Source organism: Perna viridis, chromosome 2, assembly GCF_037379345.1.
Source record: "Perna viridis isolate PV_CMFRI_1.1 ecotype Kerala chromosome 2, ASM3737934v1, whole genome shotgun sequence".
In the NCBI taxonomy this organism is placed as follows: Eukaryota; Metazoa; Mollusca; class Bivalvia; order Mytilida; family Mytilidae; genus Perna; species Perna viridis.
In genome coordinates, this window is record NC_142446.1 from 16,944,236 (window position 1) to 16,969,202 (window position 24,967).

General features: G+C 33.9%; 1 protein-coding gene across 2 annotated transcripts; it reads right to left on the reverse strand.

Moving 5' to 3' along the window:
* Positions 1-806: 806 nt before the first annotated feature.
* Positions 807-24,625, reverse strand: LOC148623852 (sorting nexin-6-like). 2 transcript variants are annotated; one of them, XM_088566081.1, is made up of 14 exons: positions 24,581-24,625; positions 12,687-12,737; positions 10,111-10,215; positions 8,778-8,888; positions 8,376-8,497; positions 7,019-7,142; positions 5,558-5,653; positions 5,018-5,123; positions 3,473-3,548; positions 3,110-3,149; positions 2,158-2,340; positions 1,650-1,713; positions 1,167-1,252; positions 807-1,000 (listed from the first exon to the last, which is right to left on the reverse strand). In XM_088566081.1, exons 1-14 carry the CDS (start codon positions 24,608-24,610, stop codon positions 947-949), a joined length of 1,248 nt encoding a protein of 415 aa, XP_088422207.1. In that variant the 5' UTR covers positions 24,611-24,625; the 3' UTR covers positions 807-946. The 2 variants fall into 2 exon arrangements, with proteins under 2 accessions (XP_088422207.1, XP_088422208.1); XM_088566082.1 differs by lacking the exon at positions 24,581-24,625 and adding an exon at positions 12,829-12,879.
* Between the last annotated feature and the right edge of the window lie 342 nt (positions 24,626-24,967).

The window sequence follows — 24,967 nt, forward strand, 5'->3', positions numbered from 1 at the left end:
CATACATCATTTCTTTACAAAATATATGGTGTTATTCTAAAAGAAATGCAAAAAGCCTTTGCCTACTCAGTTTGAAACAATGTCCATGTATTTTTATACTTATTCTTTCAGTAAAGAGGATCAAATGAAGTTTTTCCTGACATGGTTCCATTTCTGTGATATTTTTTTCTATGTTGTTATATGTGTTGCTCTTTGTAAGGTTTTTTTATGTTCTGTTTTTAGTAATTTACATTTTAGTACGTGCCATGTTTTGGGGTTTTTTTTAAGTATGTACAACACTTCAAATACAGAACAAGTAAAATATTCCCAGACTGAAGCAGTCAAATAACAACACTGTAGTTAATACACAAATACTGAGAAAACATCTACTCACTGTCATTTCAAATCAAAATTAATCAATTTGTCAATATTGGTTTATTTATAGACAATAGAATTGCATCATATTTGCCACAGAGGAAAAAAAACAATATAAAGTTTTAATTTATAACTATTGTCCTTGGATCTCAATAATAAGGACTTTCTATAGAATAATCATTTCTTGTTAATTTAAATCTCAACAGAAAATATTTTCTGGGAAACAGTTGTAGGAAGCTACGTACTATATAACCAAGCTTGTGATTATTCATAAATTCAGTAACAAAAACCAACTTTTCTCTATTAAGTATGAAAATCAATGGCTTATAATTCTTGACCAACTAAAGGTAATAAAGAATGGTAATGTTGAAATGTACACCATCAAATAGGATTTTCATATAAATGTTGACATACATCAATATACTGCAGTGGCCTATTGAACTACAGAAACATTTGGGTGTATAATTTTAATAAATTATCATTTGTTGTTCATGATCCAGTCACAGAATGTCTGTACAAAATGTCAAATATAGATTTTTATGTCTTTCATTCACAGTTCACATTCATACACAGGGATAAAATACAACCACATTTATACCTCTTCACGTAATGCATTTATGCAATTCCGCAGTAATTGGACTTGAGCCTGCAAAAGATAAGAAACATTTTCTACATTTCCTCAAATTGCTTGTGTCAAGTTGCATTTTTAAAAAAAAAAGTAAAAGAGTCAATACATTAAACATTAAGTTCAGATAAATATCTAATGAAGTTTCTAAATATGAAATAGTATTTCCAGTTGCATCATTTCTTACCTTGGAATGTTTAAGTTCTAGTTCAGCTAAATCCACCAAATGTTTCTTGAAATAAGCAATCCTACGAATCTTGAATTCTGTCAGTTCTGAAATAAAGACAGTATAATAACCTAAGGATGACATTAAATCACAACCTCAAAGATAAGAAAACATCAACCAGCTCCTTAGTTTTTACCAAGCAAGTTTGATATTAATTATTCACCAGTTGTATGTCACTAGCCAGAAAGTAGAACATGGAGGAACATGAATTTGAATTTGAAAACATGCAAAAAGAACAGTCTATGTACATGAATTTAGACAACTTGGTCTGAATACAATTTTGTCCTTTTTCATACATCCCAGTGTTTATTTGTAATGTTACTAATTCTTCCTCACATTTTTTGCATTACCTAGGTTAAGTCAAAATGGTATAAAATTCATTCCTTGCATAATGCTGGGACATATATGGTGATGCAAGATCAATTGAACCGGAACATATTTTACCTTTCTTGGCAACATCTGATATTTTTTCATATTTCTCACAACAGTTCCTTTGGTTCTTTTCAGCCTATAAAACCAACAATTCATTGGACAGAGTTCTCAAAAAAACTTGTCTTGTCTGTAACAATCTTATTATTTACAACAGCGACAGTATAAAAAAATAGATAAAATGCCTACCATATATAATATATAAATGTCAAAAATATCCTGCAAATCTTTTCCATATTTATATTTATATCCTGAACAATCAGTTTTAAAAAGTAATTCATGTGGAAAAACAAGTTTCTTCTGTTGTTTTTAATCAATAGACAAACTCTGTATTCACAATTAAATGTAGATATGGATGTTAAATTGACATTCATTAATTTAAACTCTGTTAAACAACTAAAACCACCTACAGTCTATTCCACTTAATGGCTATTCAAAATTAAAAGAATATACCCCATCAACTACATGTAATTGAATATAGCATTAGAAACTGGTAGATTGGATTGTTTAAGACAGTCCTTACCTGGTCAACTTCTTTATTTTTAGTGCGAGCTTTTTCTAAGGCTTTATTGGCATTTTCATAGTCAACTAATGATCTGGTCCGTCGATATAACAAATCTTTACCAGCAGTAGAATCTCTCATGTAATATCGTAGAGTATCACTCAGTTTTAAATCTTCATCAGAAGCTACTCGTCCCTCTAGTTTCTGTAAGTAATATATAGTTCCCAACTGTTAATTTAATTGTCCTTAAACTTGACTTGAAGACAATATGTATTCCAGCTGACCTATTGATTATTTGGCCAGTCAAAGGATATTCAAAGACAAGACACGTGATTATATAATCAACAGCTGTGCTGTGCTAAAGCATGTGATGCACTGATCCCCTTTTAAGTCATATGATACCCTATCTTTCTATGTGTTTCATCAAAATCCCTTGTCACAATGATTTTGACGTTTTAACATATAAAACTGTCAAGTTGGAATACTGTGTGAGAAAATTCCATCTTTTGATCAGTGGAGCGTAGCACATCGAGTGAAAAGACAAAGAATTTCTCACACAATCAGAGAAAATCCCTGATATTCAATAGACAACGAGTGTAAAAATGTTTTTCTGTGTTTTACAGCCAAAAGCTGTGGAATTACAACAAAAGTCAATGAATAATTCGCATAAAATATGTGTCGTATTACTGGGTGCAATTTTACAGTGTGTGTTGTGGCTTATTTATCCATGGCAGACATGGTTGCGTGCACCTGTCTAAGAAAAACAATGAAAACAGAAGAAATTATGTTCCTGCATGCACATTTACATATGATGCCCAACAATGCTATAAAATTTCATCAAATCTGTTGAGTGGTTTAGGAGGAATTGTAATTACAAGAAATGTGGACATATAAACTAACAGGGTGGTTCCTGTGTATCCTTAAACCTAGTAAATGAGGGGGGTATAAATATCACAAGAAACAGGGAACTTACCCTAGCCTTCTCTAATGCCTCGGCTAATTTTGTAAAAATTCTGTAATATAAATAGAAAATGTTGAATTTTGCTAATTATGGTATATCATGTATGTAGATTATTTTGTTGTTTTTTATAATTTAAGTGTAAAATAATTGATGAAACTATAACTCTAATAACATGCCAACAAAAATAAAAGTAAAAGGGAGCATTTTTATCATTCAGGTTACTAGAGACAATATTTTCTAAGACTTATTGAAGACAAGTTTTGATTTAAGGGACATTTCAAGTCTTAATTAATTGGACAAGTGTCACAAGTGTTTCAAAACATCAAACATTAGATTTGCTATCAAGAGATTTAAAAGAGCCTGAGATATACCTACTTGTCTAATTCTGTGTTTTCTATAGTGGCTAACTGAACAAAACCTGTGGATATTTGTATGTAACTATCTGCTACATCTGCAAAAAAAAAGAATAGTGCTCTATTGATTAAGACAACCAAAAATAATAATATAAAACAAAAACTAAAAGCCCTTTTTGTCACAGAAGCCCCCACGTCATTTGTTAGTAGAGATTTTTTTAAAAAATCAAATGTGTCTGTAAGACAGAAATGATGACCCCGCTCACTAGATTTGCCAAATTAAGAACATGTTTATTTTTGTATGAAGACACGGTTTGCAGATTCAGAAAGGTTATGTACTGTTGGTTGATGCAGTAAATATTTGGTATCTTAGGATTAGCACTGCAAAAATACTTAGGATGAGAAAAAGAGGACTGATGGAGGGACATATAAAAAATGTTAATACCCCCAAAAACAAATCTCTAACTTTGTTGCTTGGGGTATATTTCTGATAAAAATTACTCCAACTATCACCCAGTTCCGTAATTTTCCACAAAAATCAAGATCCTATGACCTTGCACACCATCATTATGTGTAGAAACAGCCTGCAAAAAATATTTAGATGTAAAAAAACTACAGGAAGAGATAGCCAACCAAGACATATAGCCCTATTTCTGATGAAAATGACTAATGTCTAACTATCAACAATTTCTGTAATATTTCTTGAAAATCAAAACCTTTGACCCTGCACACCTTCATCATGTGTAGAAATATCCAGAAATAAATTATTGATGTAGTTCAAAAACTGTACAAGGAGATAGCCGGACAAGCCATGATCCATATTTTTCTGAGTAAAATGACTAAGCGTAACTATCACCAATTTCCGTAATATTTCATGAAACTCAAAATCCTTTGGCCCTGCACACCATCATGTGTAGAAATATCCTGTAAAATATTTTAGATGTAGTTCAAAAACTACACGAGGAGATAGCCAGACAAGCCATATAGCCCTATTTCTGATGAAAATGACTAAGTCTTACTATCACCAATTTCCGTAACATTTCATGAAAATCAAAATCTTTTGATCCTGCACACCTTCATCATGTGTAGAAGTATCCAGAAATATATTATTGATGTAGTTCAAAAACTGTACGAGGAGATAGCCAGACAAGCCATGATCCATATATTTCTGAGTAAAATGACTAAGTGTAACTATCACCAATTGCCATAATATTTCACGAAAATCAAAATCCTTTGGCCCTGCACACCTTCATCATGTGTAGAAATATCCTGCAAAATATTTCAGATGTAGTTCAAAAACTGTACGAAGAGACAGCTGGACAAGCCATGATCATGTGTAATCCAGATGGACAGACGGCTGAACAGACAGGGGTAAATTAATATGCCACCCCAACTGTTTGTTGCGGGGGCATAAAAAGATAAAAATAATAGTGTAAGTAAAATTAATAATAGTCCATGATAAAAATTCTACATTACATAAATCATTGCCTTTTAGAGCATTGATGTAAGGTAATTTTTTCTCCAAAGTAATTCAGTGAATATTTCATTTTGTAATTTAAATACTTACTTTTATGTGATTTTGTCATTTTGTCTCCTTTTCCAGTTGCATCTTTGATTTTTGTATGATATTCCACCAAAAATACTTTTTGTTGTTCAAAGAATTCATCATGGTCCTACAATATAAACAACAAATTTGATATTCAACAGTTGACTTTTTGGCAATGTTACACAAAGGCTTTTATAATTTTACTGGTAAAATTTTGGACAATTCAAAAAAGACAATTTAAAGCTATTAAGAAGAGACATCAGCATAAGATACAACTGAACAAACATTTTTTTTACTGATCAGTAACAAGCAAAAATGTTAAAACACACTCATCTAACAAAAGTGGCCTAGTTCAATGCCAATCATTTCATAATGCAAATTTTAGTATCTATATTAAGTTTGGTCAAAATCTATTGAACAATTCAGTTATGGCAACTTAGCAAGTTTTGAAAAACCAAAATCCTTAAATCAAATTATTTCCCCTTGATATCCATGTCATCAATGTTTTGACCTATTCTTGAGTCTGTGTGATTCTCTTTAAAAAAAAAAAAAAATTCCTACCTTTTGACTAGACAAGAGCACTTCATCAGCTGTTTTGGTCAAACTTTTGAAAAAACCTCCCAACTTCTCTTTTTTGTTCTTTCCTCTTACACTCAACTGGAAAATATTAAAGCTCTACATTTTAACACTTTTTACACAAGATATTGCATTGTTAATCCAAGTAATTATACAAAGATAAATACTGCCCTGCTGGATCTACCTCAATACACATGTATTCTATGGATTGAATAAAGATGATAGAGTTTTTACATTAGAAATAAAAAGCTTCTCAGGGTGCAGCTTGTTATAACCACAGAGGTTAATCCATGAACAGTTGGTGCAAGTATGGACACACCATTTAAGCTTAATATCACTTTTAACATTGACACACAATAAGAATTTAGTCAGAATCTAAGTGACCCCTTTTTAGTCCATAATTCCTTAGTGGTTCCATTTACAACCTTCAAACCCATGATCCCAACCTTTCTTCAGGGTCATGACACCTGGTACAATTTCAAAGAGATCTAATTTATTATTAGACCAGTATTGTCCAGACATCAAGAAAATGCTTGTTTTTGGACCCTTTTTTGGTCATTAATTCCAAATTGGATCATCATAACACCCAAAATTAATCTGTCTTCCTTCAAAGGTAGGACATTGTGTGGTACCATTTCAAAAAGATCTATTTACATAGTCAAGACAACAGGAAAATGCTTGTTTCTGGTTACTTTTTGGCCCTCATATCTTATATGATTCCAGTCCTTATCCCCAAAATCAACCCTAGCCCCATAGTTTCATAGTTAAATCCAATAATTACTTGTTTTTGGGCACACTTTAGTCCCTATTTCTAAAATGGCTGGAGACATAACCCCAGAAATCAATATCAACTTTCCTTTTGTGGTTTAAAAACTTGTTAAAACTTTATAAAGATCAATTACTTAATATTTACATTATCATACAAACACACAGTGTATAGGCGAAGACGACATGGACAACAACAGTGCAATACATTCATACAATCACATTTTTTTTTGCAGTCCTATTAGAACCAAACCTAAGACATAAATAATAAAATGTTTCACAGGACGCAGTTTGATATGACTGTAAAGGTTAAACCCTGAAGGGTTAGAGAAAGTACAGACAAGTTTGATGGAATTCTTTCAAAATAGTTTAGTGTAGAAAGTAGGGAAATGTTTCCTTAGCTCCTTACATTGAAATGGTTTAATAAGAACGAAAATAGCAATAATGCCCTTAAATGTATCCAAGCCTTCCTTTTGCGGTATGAAACCTAGTGGTACAATTTCATATTTTACTTTTTACTCTTATACAACTTTTAATTTGTTTAAGCCCCTAAATGGCACCTGGTATGATTGTAAAGAGAAGTATGTACTTCTACTATTGTGTGGATTTCAAATGTCATAGGACAACAAAAGCTCCATAAAATTCTTGTATATCAAAAATACACTCTCTAGAAATACACACATCTTGATCATATTCCAGGAATACTTCAAAATTAACATCAACTCTCAGTGCAGGATGTGCTGCTATCCTCTGTAAAAACACCTCATGCATAGCAACTGTCTTCTTGAAAGTGGCCAAGTACTCCCTGAAAATTGTATCATAATTTCACTAAATAAAGGACTGGCAGAAAGAATAGGGAGACGGTGAAGGTTTGGTCAATTCTGACCCCTACACTTCCATTTTGTAAGATTCTTAGGTATACATATCATATAACTTTTATATACATTACATAGTAGTGCAATGTTTCACAAGCATTCATTGGTAATTTCTAGTCAAGTATTTTTCTTTTTCACTGACAATACAAATTACATTTTTATCTTGGTCATCTTATCATTATATCCTTTAAACTTTTTTTGTCTTGGACAGACAGTTTTTTTATTTTCTTGTAATGAACTAGTAAGAAATTTTCTTCAAATTAAAACGAGACAGGTGAAATCTGAAACCCTTCTCAAAAACATGAATTCAAAACAACTTTCACACTGGTAATTTTTGTCAGCCCTGATATATTATTCTTATTACCTTCCAATATGGTAAATATTGTCCTGATGTACTAATTTAACTTTTAATTGTCCTAATACATTCTCCTATTTGTCATGGTCTGAAATGTCTATGGGCTGAAATGTCCCACATTCGTAAGGAAATATGGGTTGTCACGGTCCGAAATGTCTTTGGGCTGAATTGTTCGGCATTGATATACTGATTATGTCATTTTTGTACACATTTGAATGACATATTTTGACCATCCCTATCGTGGAAAAAGCTAGGATTTGATATGTGTTTACTCATTGAAGCTAGCAAATGTTTTCTAAGACTGGTGTGGTTCTCAATCACATTTAAAAAGTATACAGAAATGAAGCTGCCATTATATTTTTTTAAACTCCTTATTTTACATGAAAACTGGATATTGATGGGTTTACTAGCCATAATATAGTGGACCCAGTTGATAATACAACTGTATAAGCTGCTTTTTTTTCATTTGGCTGTCAAGTGCCTCCTGTACAAAGATGCACCTTTCTTATTACGTTTTTCATTATTCTGTGCAGAATTAAGGGTGTCAGTCATAATTGGTCAGTAGAAAAATAAGGTTGACTCAACTAACCAAATAAAAACTTATACTCTATTGACTTGTTTCTTTTTAATGTAGTTTGCCATGCAATGATTCAATTCATAGCTCAATCATTCAAGTAAGTGATAGCAATTGTGAATATCCTGCAACATGTTCTTTATAAAACATCATATGATTAATTATTCACTCTCAAACATAAATCCCAGGAAATAAGACGATCACTACAATCCTTACTGGAAAAACAAAACTTACGCCTCTAATTCTTGCTTCATTTTTGTAAACTCCTCCTTGGTCATTGTCCCTTCTCCCTCTCCAAGTCTTTGCAACTTCTCTCTAGAGGCATCAAAATCTGGACGAGGTGGGGCAGGAGGAATCTATCGAAACATGTTAAGACTTCAAAATTCATATAGTTCATATTATTAGGAAATAATGATATCAAAAATAAATTGCCAATCAAGTTCTGGCGGAAGATTTTTTTGACATTGTTCATGTCCTAAATGAACATAATGGCTCAAGGCATTGCTCCTTAAAAGATCTGTGATAAACAATAATGCAAGGAATTTTGCATGATATTACAATGATGTTACTTGAAACAGTCTATATCTAGAAATAACTTCTTGGTCACAAAAACACTGACTACGCTCTGCTACTTACAATTATTCCAGCATAGTCTTCATTTTCTACATATCTGTCATGTAACCATACAAACTCTTCGTGCTGACGTACAACAGAAAATTCTCCCTCTTTAAATCTTGACAAAGTAGTCTGTCAAAAAAAAAAGAGCAGGAAATAATAACAACATGAAACATAATTATCACAAGTTCAGATCCGTGTGAGATTCAGGCAGGTGTAATAGTACCATTGATACAACCGAAACAATTTACTGGTAATCTTAAACTCATTGATTATCAAATTTCTCTCAATCTGGTATCATTTTAGATTCTATACAAGTACAATTTCAAAATGAATTTGGTTATTTTGATAGGGAAATGAATGGTTTTTTTTCTAATGAATATAGCTAAAACATAACATTTTAAATGTAAGAGCACTGAAATATGTTAAATATTTAATACATCAACTACTATTTTAATGAAGGACATAAAAATAATGAATATTGACAACTTCAAGATTATTGAACAGGTTGATCAAAACTGGTTTTAACCACCAGTAAAATGGGGTTGCTTTTAACTGCCAAACCTTGTTACATGTACATAATGATTTAAATTGAATCAAAATGCTTTGCAGGGCTCAGCTTGATATAACAAAGAGGTCAAAACCTGAACAAATGAAGAAAGTATGGACACACCATTCAAGCTTGATACAGCTCTGAATTTTGATTGTGTTTAAATATTTGACAAATAATAAATATTTGATAAGAATCTTTGTGGTCCCTTATTCATAAATGGTACTAATCAAAACTCCAAAAACCAATACCAGACTTCCTTTGGAAGTAATAAAATTCAAAGAGTTCCATTCACTTTAAATCAAGTTTTTCTCAAACATTTTTGCTCCCTAATTCCTATACTGTTCAAGTCACAACCCCCAAAATCAGTCCAAGCTTTAATTCTGTGGAATAACACCTAGTAGTACAATTTTAAAGGGATCCATTCACTTATTATCAAGGTATTGTCGAGATATCATGAAAATACTTGTTTCTGCCCACTTTTGGCCCCTATTCCTAAATAGTTTAAGGCTTAACCACCAAAATCAATCCTAGCATTCCTTTTAGTTGTATGGCACCTTGTGGTACAATTTCCTGAAGATCTATACACTTATACTCAAGTTATTACCCAGACATGAATATGAAAAGTTTATGGAGGATGACAATGGCAGCATGCTACCATTACACATCTGCAATTTTTTGTGGTTGTGTGAAAAGAGTTGTAATTCCACATTTGAACTGTACTCAGGTGTAATCCATACACTTCAAATTTTTTGGTTTGGTTTACATGATTGACTAGACAGATAAAAATTTGTATAAATGTACCTTGGTATGAACTGTAAACTTGACTTTATCTCTTTCACTCAGAGCATCACTGATATCCACAAGTAATGATGTATCTGTTGACAAATCTACAGTTTCTGATCTTGGCTGAAATGACATTTATATAAAAAATGGAAGGCTCACACTATGAATTTAAATTGTGATTATCAACATGATCAACTGCAAGTTGAAACATGTACATCAAGAAACAATATACACTATTCAATGCTATACTTCATGAACTTTTTTTTAAATTAGGGTTACAAAATTTCTGATTGGAACCTGAAAAGCTGATTTGTGAAGCTTTTTTTTTTAATTTATTGACAGTAAACTACAAATTTTGGTTAGCATACATGGGTTTATAAATGTGCCAGTTATGATTAAGCATACTGACAAACATAAATAAGAAATAGAATATCATTATGAAAAAAACAAAAGTCTTACATTTTGGCCACAAAACTGCATTATTATTGTGTATTACAGCCAGTGATTCAGTAAGGCAGGGGCCATGGGTCATATGCCCACTAAAGCTAGGAATGACCCATTAAAGTAAAAGAATTTCATCTAGAATGCTATAAATAGCCCATTAAAAGGATTATTTTGGCAGGTGTAAAATTTGGCGATTTTAAGACAAAAAAGTATGCCAAAAATTTTGCTGATTCTAATTTTTTCAGGATGCTAAGTGGAGCACTAAGTACTTTCGCTCAAAGTACAAGAGTAAGTAATTCACGGAATTCATTTGAAATCTTCCCACTTGAGTTAAGGTTGATCACATGTATTGGTAAAGTTTGTAAGACATTTTAAATAGCAGTCTTAAAATGTACTTGCAACTTCCACACTTATGTATATGTACAAAAATGTACTTCTCACATCATATTTCGAAACAAAAGTAGAAAGGCGCAGCTTAATACGACCACAAGGTCAAACCCTGAAAAGTTTTGGCAAGTATGAACACAATTCAAACTTGTCACAGTTTCAAATTTTGATTACAGGTAGACACAGGACAAGAATATGACCCTTACCAAAGTGGTATTTTTTCGTCTCTTACATTGAATTCCTTAATGGTTCCAGTCAAAACTTCCAAAACGAATCCCAATCTTCCTTAAAAGGTATTGCACCATGTGGAACAATTTTAAAGCAACCCATTCCCCATACTCAAGTTTCCATCCAAAAATAAAGAATAATACTTGTTTCTGACCCCTTTGTGGCCTCTTATTCTCACATTACACAAGTCACCAAATAGACAAAATTTTACCATGTGACATCATCAACCTTTTCTTATGATCTACTCATTAAATTGTTACTAAAATTAAATTATCAGAAATAAAGAAAGACTAAGATTTTTCCATTTATGAAGAAATAACCAACATAATGTATATTTTCAGTCACCTTGTTAACTTCATCAACCCAAAGAGATCAATATGTTTTCTGAAATCTGAAAACTTGCTTTATTATCTGCCAACTGTGTACGGACTTCTAACCTGTGGGTCATCTTTTGATTATCTGTCAAGTATGATATCTTGGACAATGACAATCTAGCGGAGAAAAGACCAGATTGCAATTGCCAGCAATCTCATTTTTTTTCAGAAATGCAAAATTGCTAATATACACAAGTGTTTTTGTTGTGCATCTTCTTTTCTGGGACAGTAGAATTCAATGCAAATTTGTGAAAATGTAACACGATTCAAATCGTGATAAAAAGAAATCAGAACACTTTTCAAACTTTATTTTAACCTATCATCTAATGAAAACTTGATCAAATTAGTCCTATTAATACTGAATCAGGATTTGAAATTAGCAAAGGCACACTCTCAAATATGGCCCCTAAAGTTTGGTGTGGGCACTGAAATTTCTACTATGATTGTACAGAACTATACATATTGGCTACCAAAATTTAAGTGTGGACTAGCAAGTCAAAACCCTGTGAATAATGAAAATTTATGATTTGCATATTATATATTAAAAGTGATTGTACATTAACAATAAATTCATACACATTAATTGACATACAAATAGAATAAGTAAAGTTTTTTTTCTCATCTAAATATAAATAAAAAAAGTAATTTCCTTACACATGTATTGCTTACAAACCCATAAGTGTGCCACATTAGATTACAGGAATGTACTGATACCAGCACCTCAGTGGTAGGAGAAAACAAATTACAATGCTTTGTAACAACCGTAGTTCTATTTCTTTTTATCAACCACTCAATGGGGGCATGTACATTTATTAACTCAGCTTAGAGTGATAATGAACAAAGCAGTTATTCAGAGATACAGCATATAACTGTATGTTCAGCAACATCCACCAGCATATCAACTGCTTAAAAGTCCAGCAGTCGTTTTTGCTGGTGGGTGTTGCTGCATATTTCTAATTTCATTATTTTTATTCCGGGAATTATACCATTGCATTTGACAGGAACATAACTTTCAACTTCACGACATAAATAATAAATTATCTGAATTAATAACCTTAATTATGTTAAGAAGTAAGGGTGTTTCTTGTTAATATTATAATGTTAGTAAACAGTGACTGTCAGTCTGTAAACAGATGCACACAGCCACAAATGATAACCTACCTTGCTTTCTTGGTCACCCGCCAGAAGGTCGGGGCCGTCATCAAGTCCGTCCTGAAATAAAAAATAATATAAAGTGATAACAGATGATAAACGGATATAATATACAAAAAATTAGTTAAACCGGAAAATCTTTGACACCCACCATCATGGCTGCAGCTTATCACGTGATATCGAAATAAATATGACTAATTACCATCTAACAACGAAATGCAAACTAGGACGTCTATTTTTTTTTTTTCTGGCTCTACTCATAGCACATTCGTCAAGGGTTATGGCATTGTTCCTCCGCACGCCTACGGAATTTATAATTGTTTATCTTGGAGAGGATTGCCTATTGTAAGATTTTTTAGAACCCCAATTCATTCATTCATTCATTCATTCATTCAAAGCTGCATTAGCTGCCAAATTTGTTCAGTTTTGATTCTACTGAATTTTGTTGATACCATGAAATAAGTTTGAAAAATCTGAAAAAAGAAGAAGAGGAGGGAGAAGAAAATGAAAAAAGAAGAAGAGGAAGAAGAAAATGGAAAAGAAGAAGAAGTGTGTTCAGTGCATTAAATATAGTTATTAAATTTACCATGTGTTAACTTTTTTTTAGTTTATTTTCTATAGGGGTCCATGACTCATGTTTTTAGTTCTTTGTTGATTTTAATTTTTTTGTGTGCTTTATATGCGTTTGTATATATGCATGTTGGTTGTTTTATCTGGTTTGCAGGCTACCGTTCATTGAAGATATATAGGTCTATATAGGTCGCCTTAGGCTGTCGATTTTCCATTCCTGGTTGAGCAGTTGTCTCCATGACATATTTCCGCTTTCCATTCTTTTTATACCTTGGATTTGTAATCTCTTGATTATTTTCTTTTTTTTTGCACCTAGCCTTTGTAATATACTAAATGATTGTACCATAGATTTAATGATTGGATATGAACTGAATACAAAACCAATAAATACCAAACACAAAACTGAAAGAAATACATAACACTTTAACATTTCAAAAGAAAAAAAAACAAAAAAGTAAATCACAACATGTGATTTTGACTAGAAATGAAGGATAATATTGTAAATGTCTAAAACATAGTCTTCCAAGCAATGCAAGACAATGGCGGAACATAAACATTTTTCTTAACGTTTTCTTTATCTGTTGGTTGTTTTACTAGGAAGCGGGAAATATTGTCTGTTTGAACTTTGTTTTGTTTTTCTGGCCTACCACATCTTAAAACTGCTCGAGCTTTCCTCTTCTCTACTTTTTTCTTGTTTTTTTTTTTGTGTGTTTTTCTTACAATCCCCTTTTCTCTAGCTGAAACACCAGACCTTTCAGTGATTTTTTTCTTCATAATTATATGTTCAGCTTTATTATATTAAATAGTTAAGTTTAGCTAAGATGATTGTCACGTAGCTTTTACCTATGTTTTATTAATATCATTTTATACTCATTTATGTATGCATATATTATGGTGTAATTTACATTACAGAACTATTACTATTGACGCTAAATATATCTAGGGATCATTTGTTGTCACTGTACAAACCTGATATTCTCTGAAACAAAACAAAAATAATGCAAAAAGATGTTTGAGTATGTATTTACGTATGATTTTTTCAGGTATCCCTTACTTGCGATAACATACGGAAATGGAGGACATATTAATTGCAACATGAAAATTCAGGGATCTTGGTATCTCTATGATGGTCTATGGGAGCACCATAGTGCAGGAACTGGCTTACAGACACTATGCTCACCAAAACCAAGACAAGGCTATAGACAAAATTGTTTTATATTACCGTAATAAAATATCACCTTGAACTATGTGCTTTATAATATGCATTTTTTCTATAAGCATACGCTGGGATATTGCTCTTGCAGAGATCAAAAAGCATACATTTCAGGAAATTAAAAAAAAATAGATTAGTTTCTCAAAAAAAAAAATAAATAAATAAATAAAAAATGTTTGCTGATGTAACAAAAAAATTCCAATTTTATTTTGGTCTGAAAAAAAAATTAAAATTAGGAAATCCCAGGCGCCCACCCCCCACCATAAGAAAATGGTTCGTGCCTTATGTTTCGCCATTACTTCCGGAGATTACCGACCGGACATTCAACAGGGTTAAAAATACTATAACCTTGGCAAACAAATAACAAACGGACACACAGGTAAGCACGTGTCTTGTTTTCGTTTCATTTCATATATTTCTTGATTAGTTTCAAATAAATAATTACCATATTTGAGCCGCATTATATCACAATACATAAATTTCAAAAGGACCCTTGCGTTATATTTGTTATATTTGTACTTTTTTTCTTTTACGGCTTCAGTCCGTCGGTCTTCCATGCCGTTGAATAACTACTTTCGTTTGCAATCAGATTTGTTACGAAAGAAGCAACCCTTATAGCACATGCGCGGATTAAGGTCGCCAAAAGTCACATGCATACGAAGGATTATCTAGGTCGATTTTTTGTCTTGCAAGACAATAAATTTGTAGACATCTATTTCATGTATTTAACGCATTTTATTTGTGGGTATTAAGTAGAAATAATTCAAAGTTAAGGTATATTTCAAAAGAAACGAAAATTTACGAAAATGACAGCTAATGCATCTTTAAAAAATTAACACGGTAATTTCCTAAACACCCCGATTGAAAGTGATCATAGGTGGTGCAAAAAATAAATTAACAAATTCGTGCATCGTTTCATAAAAAATCTCAAATTGAGATTTTCCTCAAATCCTTCCTGAACTTGAATTTGGACCAATCTGGAGAATTGAGGAAAAACTCAAGGTTTCAGGAAAATCTCAATTAGATTTTTTTTAGGAAACAAGGCGAAATCTTGAAAGTAATCGTAGTTGTTATTTTGTTTTTGTTTTTTTCAATATCGAATTGTGATTATGATCTGTTGAGAGTTTACATCATAAATTTTGCAATTAAATTTCATCTTTCATTTTTTCGATATTTTATCTCAAACATTAGAGTTCACACTTTTTTTTTCCTTTTTTGCCTAAAAATAACCTAACTTACTATCTTGTCATAAAATTTTGTGTAAAAACAGAAGAAGCGAATATCTGCAATTTAAAGTACTTTGTGCGCATTTAAAGCTTAGTAACGACTGAATTTAAACGGAAATGCAGAGTTTCTTCTACTATTGTTAAAGCAATGAAACCATGATTAGAACGACGAACATAATTATCAGGGGACAAATGAAGTCATAGTCAAAGTTTAGAGCGAGAAAAAAAGACAAAAACACCAGAAATAAAACAAATCAAATAGAAACATACACTTAAACAATAGATCGAGCAATTTGGAATCCACCAACACAGGGAATGTGAACCAAGTGCATGTAGGTTGGGACTGACAGCGTAAGCGTCCCGTTCTATTTTCTAGAAACGCCAACCGATTTGTTCATAATAAGAAGAATTATTTATGTAAGACTATGTATTCACTGATTATTTTCATATGAACATTATTGTGTAAAATAGTTAAAATAATGTCCCCTGAGCACTTGATAAAATGGACAGAGTAAGAAATTGTTAGCAAATCTGATTTTCGCCACATATAATAGAGAAACTATATTTTTGTCGCAACAACAATTTTCATTTTGGCTCGCTATATTGGAGACAAAGCCAACTTTAAACATACTTTTTTTTTCATAAATTATAATGAATAGGATTGGATAGCAGGCTAGGCCTATATACATCCTCTCCATACAAGGCAACATATATTACATGGGGATATGTACAATTCAAAATATTATATATATGAAAGAATACGTTCAAAGAAAGATAATTCAATTTCCGATGGAAGATAAAAAAAAAATCATTATATATAATTGTTTCAATGCTTTTCTTTGAAAAATACAGTAAAATTGTACTTTTGGAAAATTAAATGTGTAAACATTTAGTAAAATATGCGAGTCAAAATGATGTATCATAAAAAAAAAATATTTTTACTCTTAATCATACTTCAATAACTACGAAGAAAGAATCTACAAATTTTGATGTTCAATCATCAAATTAAACCACAATTGTTGAAAAATTGCATCTAGATTTCTTCTCTATATTTTTTTTATTTAACAAAATTGAAAGTAAATATATAAACATAAGTCTGTTAACAAAACTACCATCAGCACCATATAATTGTGTACTAATAAAATCGTTTAGTGTTCTTGATATAGGCTTGAACAACCAACATCATCTTAATATTATTATTGTATGTCAGGAGTTTATAACCATATAGTATGTTTTTGTAAATTAAAGTCAATTTGTAGTTCCATGCAGACATCTTGCAATGACCACCTCTGAAGTTGATAGTATGGACAAACCATGAAATAGTGATAGTCATCTTCGACCGTGTCTCCACAGTGAGGATAGTTTGGATTATCAGTCAAGTGGTGAAGCTGCAAGTGAAGGTTCAGGTTGCTGGATTCACACCTCAGCTGACAGAGCCATATATTTTCCTTTCTGTTGCCGATGTTAAAGCATTCATTTGCTCTAAATTGACTAAATTTAGCCGCTTTTTGAAAAGATCAACAGAGGGGCTATTTTTTGTTAGTGTAGGAAGCTGTATCAAAAGTCGTATAGTTGAAGGTATAAAACTCTTGGAATAAACCATAGTGTTACAAACAGGCAAACGCATGTTATCAATTATTGACTTGCTACCTAAGATTATAGTCGGGTATTTTCATAGTATAAGGTCGTATAATATTCGATAAATATTCTGGCCCGATGTCATTAACCATCCTATACATCAAAATTAGCCCGCGCTTTTCAAGGCGCTTGTATAATTCTACCGACCTCCACTTGAAACACTCGCAAGTAAATTCGATTCATATATGTGCAGTTATCACAAACAATGTCCCTATATTCTAGTACTGGCCTAATAAATGAAAAATATATATTGATCAAACTTTCCTAGAGACCTGGTACTTCAACATTCTAAGCAATTTTAGTCTTTCGCATGCCTTTTTGTAAATCTTAAGTGATTATTCCATTGTGCATTGGTTTGAAAGTCAAAACCCATGTGTGTATATACATTGACGTCATTTACCTGGTTATCTGGACCTCAAACATATACAGGATGGGTATCCACATTTCTTCGACAGAACAGTAGGGATCCAGTCTTGGATGGATTAAATTTAATTGCCCAATTTTGAGACCAGTTATGTATATGCGATAAATCTGCCGATAACTTGTCTGCGGCATCTATATAATTTTGATCATCAACATAAACAAAAAGTGATGTATCATCTGCAAAAAGTTTTATTTGACATTATATACCATTTATAATATCATTTACATGAATAAGAATAGAAAACGTTCCTAATACAGAACCTTTGGGGACCCCTGCATCAATATCTCAACCAGAGGTATATCCCTCCAGTTCCACTCTCTGCTTTCTCTCGACCAAATAATCTGTTATCTAATATAGTAAATTTCCTGGAACCCCATTTTTTATTTTGAATAGTAGTCCCTTATGCCAAACTCGGTCGAAAGCCTTAGATATATCATAGAACATAAACCAAACGCTTTCGATCGAGTTTGGCATAAGGTACTATTATTCAAATTAAAAAGAAATCATTAAATATATCACTCTTCTCAGATGAATGTACAGTAATTCGTCCTCTGTTAACTAACAGTGGACTTGTGCTACCACACTTGTTAAGTCTACATACAGACTTCACAGTACGCCATCATTTACCCGATGGCTTTATCATCTCTCACGAGTTCACTGACGCCATTTCGCTGTTGTCGATACGATGCCCATTGGTTTGGATTGTCATTCTTTGCTCTGTAGTGAGCATGATCACGTCTGCGAATTGCTGAATGGCTTATCGTTTGGACGGATAAATACTGTTTTGGTAGGAATGTAGTTGTCACATGTCTCTATGAGTTTTGACTGAAAAATCGAGTACGCTTCATTTACAGTCGTATTCTCAAAAAGTAAAATGTACGTTTATGACACTTTCGCTAGAAATTCTGGATGTTAATATGTACACTTACAAGGCAGTGGTCACTACGAAAGTCTGGAAGGACATCGACATTCAAAATAAGATTTGGTCGATTCGTAATAAATAGATTTAGACATGTAGCTGATGTATTGGTGATCTTTGCATGTTCAAGTACCACATTCTCCAAGTTAAGTCTACCTAAAAGAATTCCGAGATGGCCTTTATAGAGAAGCCTGGCATGTAGACATTTGACATTTGCATGATCCGCCATAGTCCTGGATATATTGTTTTTTTTGGTTTGTTTTGGTTTTTTTTTGGCAACCATCATTTCCCAGATGAGTTTTGATTTTTTCCTTATGGTGAAGTCTAAATATCAAAAATAGAAAATTATCAGGATATTGATATTTCCTACAAAAAAAAAACCAAAACAAACACAAACAAAAACAAAAAGACGGTTGGATTAGGTCAGAGTGGGTAGTTTTGATTTAATTAACTCTGTCAGGAATCAGTATAAAGATAACATAAATCTTCTTCTTGTCGTTCGCCATTACACTTGAATGCCAGTCTCCTCAACAAATCTGGCCGTCTTCTGTAGGTCTTCCACAGGTCCATACAGTTTCTCTGTAATGGGGGTTGGTTTATCCCACATCTTCTCTCTCTGTGCTTGGTGTAACTTGCACGTCTGCAGAAAGTGTTCTGTATTCTGCTCTGCTTCTTAGCAGGGACACATAGGTGATGGTATGGCCTTCAAAACTCTGTACAGATGTTGGTTGAGTCTGTTGTATCCTGTCCTGAGCCTGAAGATTGTAGTTTGCTCAAATCTTTTTAGTTGATGGTAGCTATCTTGCTTCTGAGGGGTAATTGTGCAGAGACTTGACGATGGTCTTCATCTTTGTGTATCAGACAGGATTTTCATCTTGCTGTTGTTGAGCGCCGTCCTTTGCTAGCTTATCTGCTTTTTCATTTCCATTGATTCCACAATGTGAATGTATCCACTGTGTGGCGGTTTTAAGGCTATTGATGGAATAAATAGCTCTTTCAAGTTGTGGTAGTTTGTTGTTGGTCAGTGCTTGTATTACGGAGAGGGCATCTGTTAGGAATACTACTTGCATATTTTCTGCGGTTTCCTTGATGCAATTTGCCACATGGATGAATGCTTCTTCTTCAGCCTTGTAGTTGGAGCAATGTAATCCTGTTGGTATTGCCACTGACTGTTGTACTCCATTTGGGTATTCTATGTAGATACCGGCCCGTCCTTTTGTTGTGGCATTTGTGGCTGAACCGTCTGTGTAAACTCTTTCCCACAATTCTGATGGATACTCTTCTTCCAGCATACCCATTGTTACGGTTTTTCTGACGATGTTTGATTGTTCATCTTTGGCACTGAATAACGGAACTGTTGTCTGAATGGTTACATTGTCCTCTTTCTCTGCACATATCTATGTCATTCATTTTAAAATCTATAGGTTTGACATGCTTAGGTAGATGTTCTTGGTGTTTTCTTTGCAATGCTCTTGTTTCTAGAGTGAAGCTGGATCTTTTGAGTATGTCTGGGGATAGTTGTTTCAGTCTCTCATTCATTGGGTGGTTTTGTAAGCATTGATATTTGGTGGCCTGTATCATAGCTTTACATTCTCTTCTCTTACTTAATGGTTGTATGTTTGTAATTTCCTCCATACTAGCAATAGGTGTTGATTTCATGGCTCCTGTGATGATGCGGAGTGCCTGATTCTGGACTTTAGATAGAGTCAGATGGTGAAACTTAGCTGCTGTCATCCAAGCACTAGAGCCATATTCGAGATGATGTGGGCGTACATTTCCTTCGTAGACAGATTTCAAAACTTTCTCATTAGCACCCCAGTTTGTACCAGCAAGTTTTCTCATTATGTTTAGTTTTCGCCTGGCTTTGGCTTCTTCTGTCATTATATGCTGTTTCCATCTAAGTCTTTTATCAAAGGTTACACCAAGGTATGTTTGCTGATCTTCCATTGTGATATGGATGTCATCCATGGTCAGTTTGACAGATTGGGCTTTAGGTGAGAGTGTAAAGAGGATTGCTGTTGTTTTCTCTCCATTGATGGTAACGCACCAGTCATTGGCCCATTTGACTACCATATCTAATGCTGTTTGTATCCTGTACCTTGCAGTAGTTGCATACTCTTCAGAACACCAGAGGACAAGATCATCGGCGTAGAGTGCTGATTGTACACCATTTGGTAGCTCTGGAACTAGGTCATTCATATAGAGTATGAAGAGAGTAGGCGGCAATGCTCCTCCCTGTGGTACACCCTGTTTTAGAAGTATTTTTCGGCCATGCTTCCCATCTACGAGTACTCTTGCCCTTCTATTGTACAGATATGAGTTGGTCCATTTGTACATTCTTCCACTTACTCCAAATCTAAGAAGTTTCATAAGAAGGCCATCTTTCCAAACCTTGTCAAATGCTCTCTGAAGATCTACAAAGACAGCTAGAGTTACTTTCTTTGATTGAAATGCATCCTCGACTACTTGAGATAGATGTGTTGTCTGATCTTCTGTGCTCTTGTACGGTCTAAAACCAGCTTGTTCATGACCAAGAATGTTCTCCGATTCCAAGTTTGTCTGTAGGCACTTGTTGATTATACGCTTCATTAATTTGCAGCAACTGCCTGTTAGGCTAATTGGGCGGTAGCTCGAGGCTTTCGACTTGTTCTTTCCCCCTCTTCAGTATTGGCATCATTATGGCTTCTTTTCAACATTGAGGGACTTGACCTTGTCTCCAGCTCAGGTTGAGAATCTCTAGCAAAGTTGTTAATGCTCAGGTGCCAAGGTGTTGAAGCATTTCATTGGTGATGTTATCTGGACCTGATGCCTTTTCCATTTTCATTTTTCTGATGGCTGCCTTCATCTCAAACATGGTGATATCTCTCTGCATAAGTTCATGTGTTGGCACCTTTGATCTTTCTCTCAATCTAGTTCTTACTTCTTTTTTTTTCTGTGATGGTGGTATATCAGTGTTGCTTTCTTTCTCATAGCCTTCAGCAAATTCATTTGCTGCTGCTTTCTCCTTCAACTTCTAGCGTGATCTATTCACCTTTCATTCCGTCATTATTCAGTGCTTTTGTCAAGTTCCAAAGATTTTTTGTATCTTTTTCCATTTCCATAGATGATGTTTTCTCTCTCCACCCTTTCCTTTGGCATTCAATCTTTGTTCTTAGATGTTTGGCCTTGCACTTTTGGAGTTTGATGTTATTTTCCTGACTGGGATTTAGTTCTGCATCATCCCTTGCCCTTGTAAGTGCCTCGTGTGTTGCCTGTATATCACTGGACCAGTATGGTTTGTAGTCCTTTCTTACATCTCTTGGTATACTTTCTTTTGCTGCCTTTAATATAACAGTGTTGAATGCTTTCACCACATCGTTAATATTCTTCCCCTCTATTTCTATGTCTTTTGTAAGTTCATCTGTTCTAGCTTGAAACATATTCCAATTTGCCTTCTTGTAATTCCATCTTGGTAGCTGAGCATACTCAGATGTTGTTTCTGCAATGGATATCATGGCAGGTCGATGATCACTGCCTCCTAGTTGGTCACATACCTTTCTACTGATTTTTTTGGTGTATATCGTCAGTACAGAAAGCTAGATCTGGTGTGGTGGTTGTATGCCATCGACGAGAATAAAAAGTAGGCGCGTCAGTGGCGTCGTTGACAAGGATAAGGTGGTTTTCATCCTTCCAGTCTAATATGGTCTTCCCTCTTTTGTCCATGGTATTATATCCCCAATTTTGTGATTGGCTGTTGAAATCACCTACTATGAAGAATGAACTCTCTAAGACATTAATGTTGTTTCTTGCGAGAGTCATTACACCACCTTTCTTTCTTTCCTTTCTATCACTCCTGAAGACTTGGTATCCTCTGATCTTAAAAGGTTTGTCCTCTTGCAGATGTGTTTCTTCAATACAGCAGATGTTCACATTGTTTTCATAAAGAAAGTGTTGATGTTCTCCTCCCTTGTTTGATACCCTTCTGAATTCCACTGCACGATGTTAATATGTTGTTGCTCCTTTCTCTTCGGTTTGATCTTTCTACGGTCAGTAGCTCTCCTTGTTTTGTCCCCTGACTCCACAAGACGAAACTAAGGTACGTCCCGTAGCATTGGATAGGCTCCTTCGAGACAGAGAGCCCGACACTGCACCTGCCTGGTGGGTCCTCCCAGGGCGAGCACCAAATCGTTTGTTCATGATTTCAGGTGTCATTTTGGCTGTTTGTGCGTGGTGTTGTGGTCTGTTCGAGTGTTCCAACACCTCCGTCTTCAGCACTCTAGGTTTTCTGTCGGGGTTACCTCACCCTTAGCTTCTGAACAGAAGTTCTGATCCTGGAGGTATAGGAAGGAAGTTACAGATTCCTAGTTCTGGATTTTCCTCGAGATTGTCTCCTGAAGCCTTTCACTTGTCGAAGGGTGTGGCCGCAAGGCAGCGGAGGTTTTAGATCAGAATTTTCCTTCTCCTAGATGGGCTACCCTCCAAGGTTTACGAGCCCCATCTACCCGAGGCTATCTAGTTTTAAGGCGCCAGTGACTCGCCTTCGCCCCTTCTCCAGTCAGTCGAAACGGCCGGACCAGGTCCACCAGTTGGTAAACCCATCGCGGTTGGAGTTTGACATAGGTTGTTAGAGGCTGTTTGGGACGCACGCCGAAAGGGGCATTTAAAATGATGTTAAGAGCCCATTCCCAACACCACCCCTTGGCTTTGACAACCTTCCGCGACCAGATAACATAAATAGATCATATCGTTCAAAAATTGCGTACATTTGTATTAGTTTGCGATTTTCTTGGTGAACACACAATATCTCCTACCTAGTCTCAATATATAAATTGTTAAATGATCATATAATAGTCTAGTTTCCCTTGTAATTATTCTTACTGCTTCAATTCAAATCTTCAACTTTGAATTTAAGAATAGCAATATGTATTTCATATTACGAATCGGTCTAATAAAAGTCACAGAAAGGATCCTGCCCGAATTTTGTTTTGTATGCAAATGTTTAAGGAAGTCAAAATCGTGCAATTTTGACATTATATTCCAAGTCAACGTACATTGTACTACTATACTAAGTATTTGTCTCTGACGTTGAGTCGAGATTCAAGAACTGTTTCTTTCTTTACTTTGACCACCTTTGCCAAAATAAAAAAATGCGCTCGACCGGTAAACCATTTCTCTTTTGTATTTTAGTGACAAAAAGATATACATGTATTTTTATTTTTAAAGACGCTGGACTATGTTCTGTTTAAGCACAGGGTGCAGAATAGAAAATTAATTTGCTAATTGCTCTGATTCGATTACCATTTAAGTTAGCAGTACTTCAACACTCTGATTTGGGCTTCAATTAAGTGGCACAGATCTGATTTTATTATATAAATATATTGCTGTATGTCACCAGGGTTATCAAGCTCGTAGGGGAGGATTCATAGGGGACGGACCCGACGTATGCCCCTGACCCAGAATTGGAAAAAATGCATTAAATCTTTTTTTTTTCAAAAAAATTCTACCCACACATTTTTGTTGTCCTTTGAGGTAGACTTTTGTTATTTACGTGTGGTAGATAACCTCAGGACGATGTTTCATATACCATGGACGACGATCTTTGCCCTTCAACTTAGGACTCAAGGTAAAATCAACAATTTTACATGATACTTTGTATTCGATTATTTTAAACTTAATCTATTTAGCGACGTGTAAAATAAATATAAAGACCCCTCATTTCACAAAAAGACTATTACTGCATCTGAATCGCCCAAGGGTAGACCGACATCCCATGGAATAAGTAGTTTGACGTTTATCCTACGTTTATCACATTAGAATGATAGTCATAGAGGTTGAATACAAATATTTTCTGTGTCATAAACTGTATCAAGTCTTAACTTTGGACGTAGCATGTAGTCAATTTACATAAAAAAGAAGAACTTGAATATTATTTACCCGAAGTAGGAAAGGATTGTGTCGCTCCATTGTGTAACAAAGGAAAAACAAAACTACAAGTAACACACAGGAAATCAGATAAGTTTATCAACATTTTAAAATTATTTCCTCTATGCAGTATTAACATCGTTTCCTAGGTTTTATTTTTGTTCGGTTATATAATATGATCAAAGACTATTTAAAGAGAAAATGTCGATGCAGAAATTGCAGACGAGATGAGTTTCACTGAATAGATATTTCAGGAAACTAAGTTCATAGGGCACACAATTTAAGGAATCAAAAGTGTTTGATAATATTTTAAGTATTTACTATATATAAAGTTATGTGAAATTCTGTTCAATGGTTTGAGAGAAATTGATACCATGACAAGATGCTTCAGTAGTGCAT

What these genes read in the sequence shown, in the direction of transcription:
- LOC148623852 (XM_088566081.1), bottom strand. Translation starts at nt 24,610, where the DNA reads ATGGAGCGACACAATCCTTTCCTACTTCGG. An exon ending in TCCTGGAATATGATCAAGAT is followed by an intron (nt 5,654 to 7,018) that starts GTGTGTATTTCT and finishes AATATTTTCCAG; the next exon opens with TTGAGTGTAAGAGGAAAGAA. An exon ending in GAAAACACAGAATTAGACAA is followed by an intron (nt 3,150 to 3,472) that starts GTAGGTATATCT and finishes TTTATATTACAG; the next exon opens with AATTTTTACAAAATTAGCCG.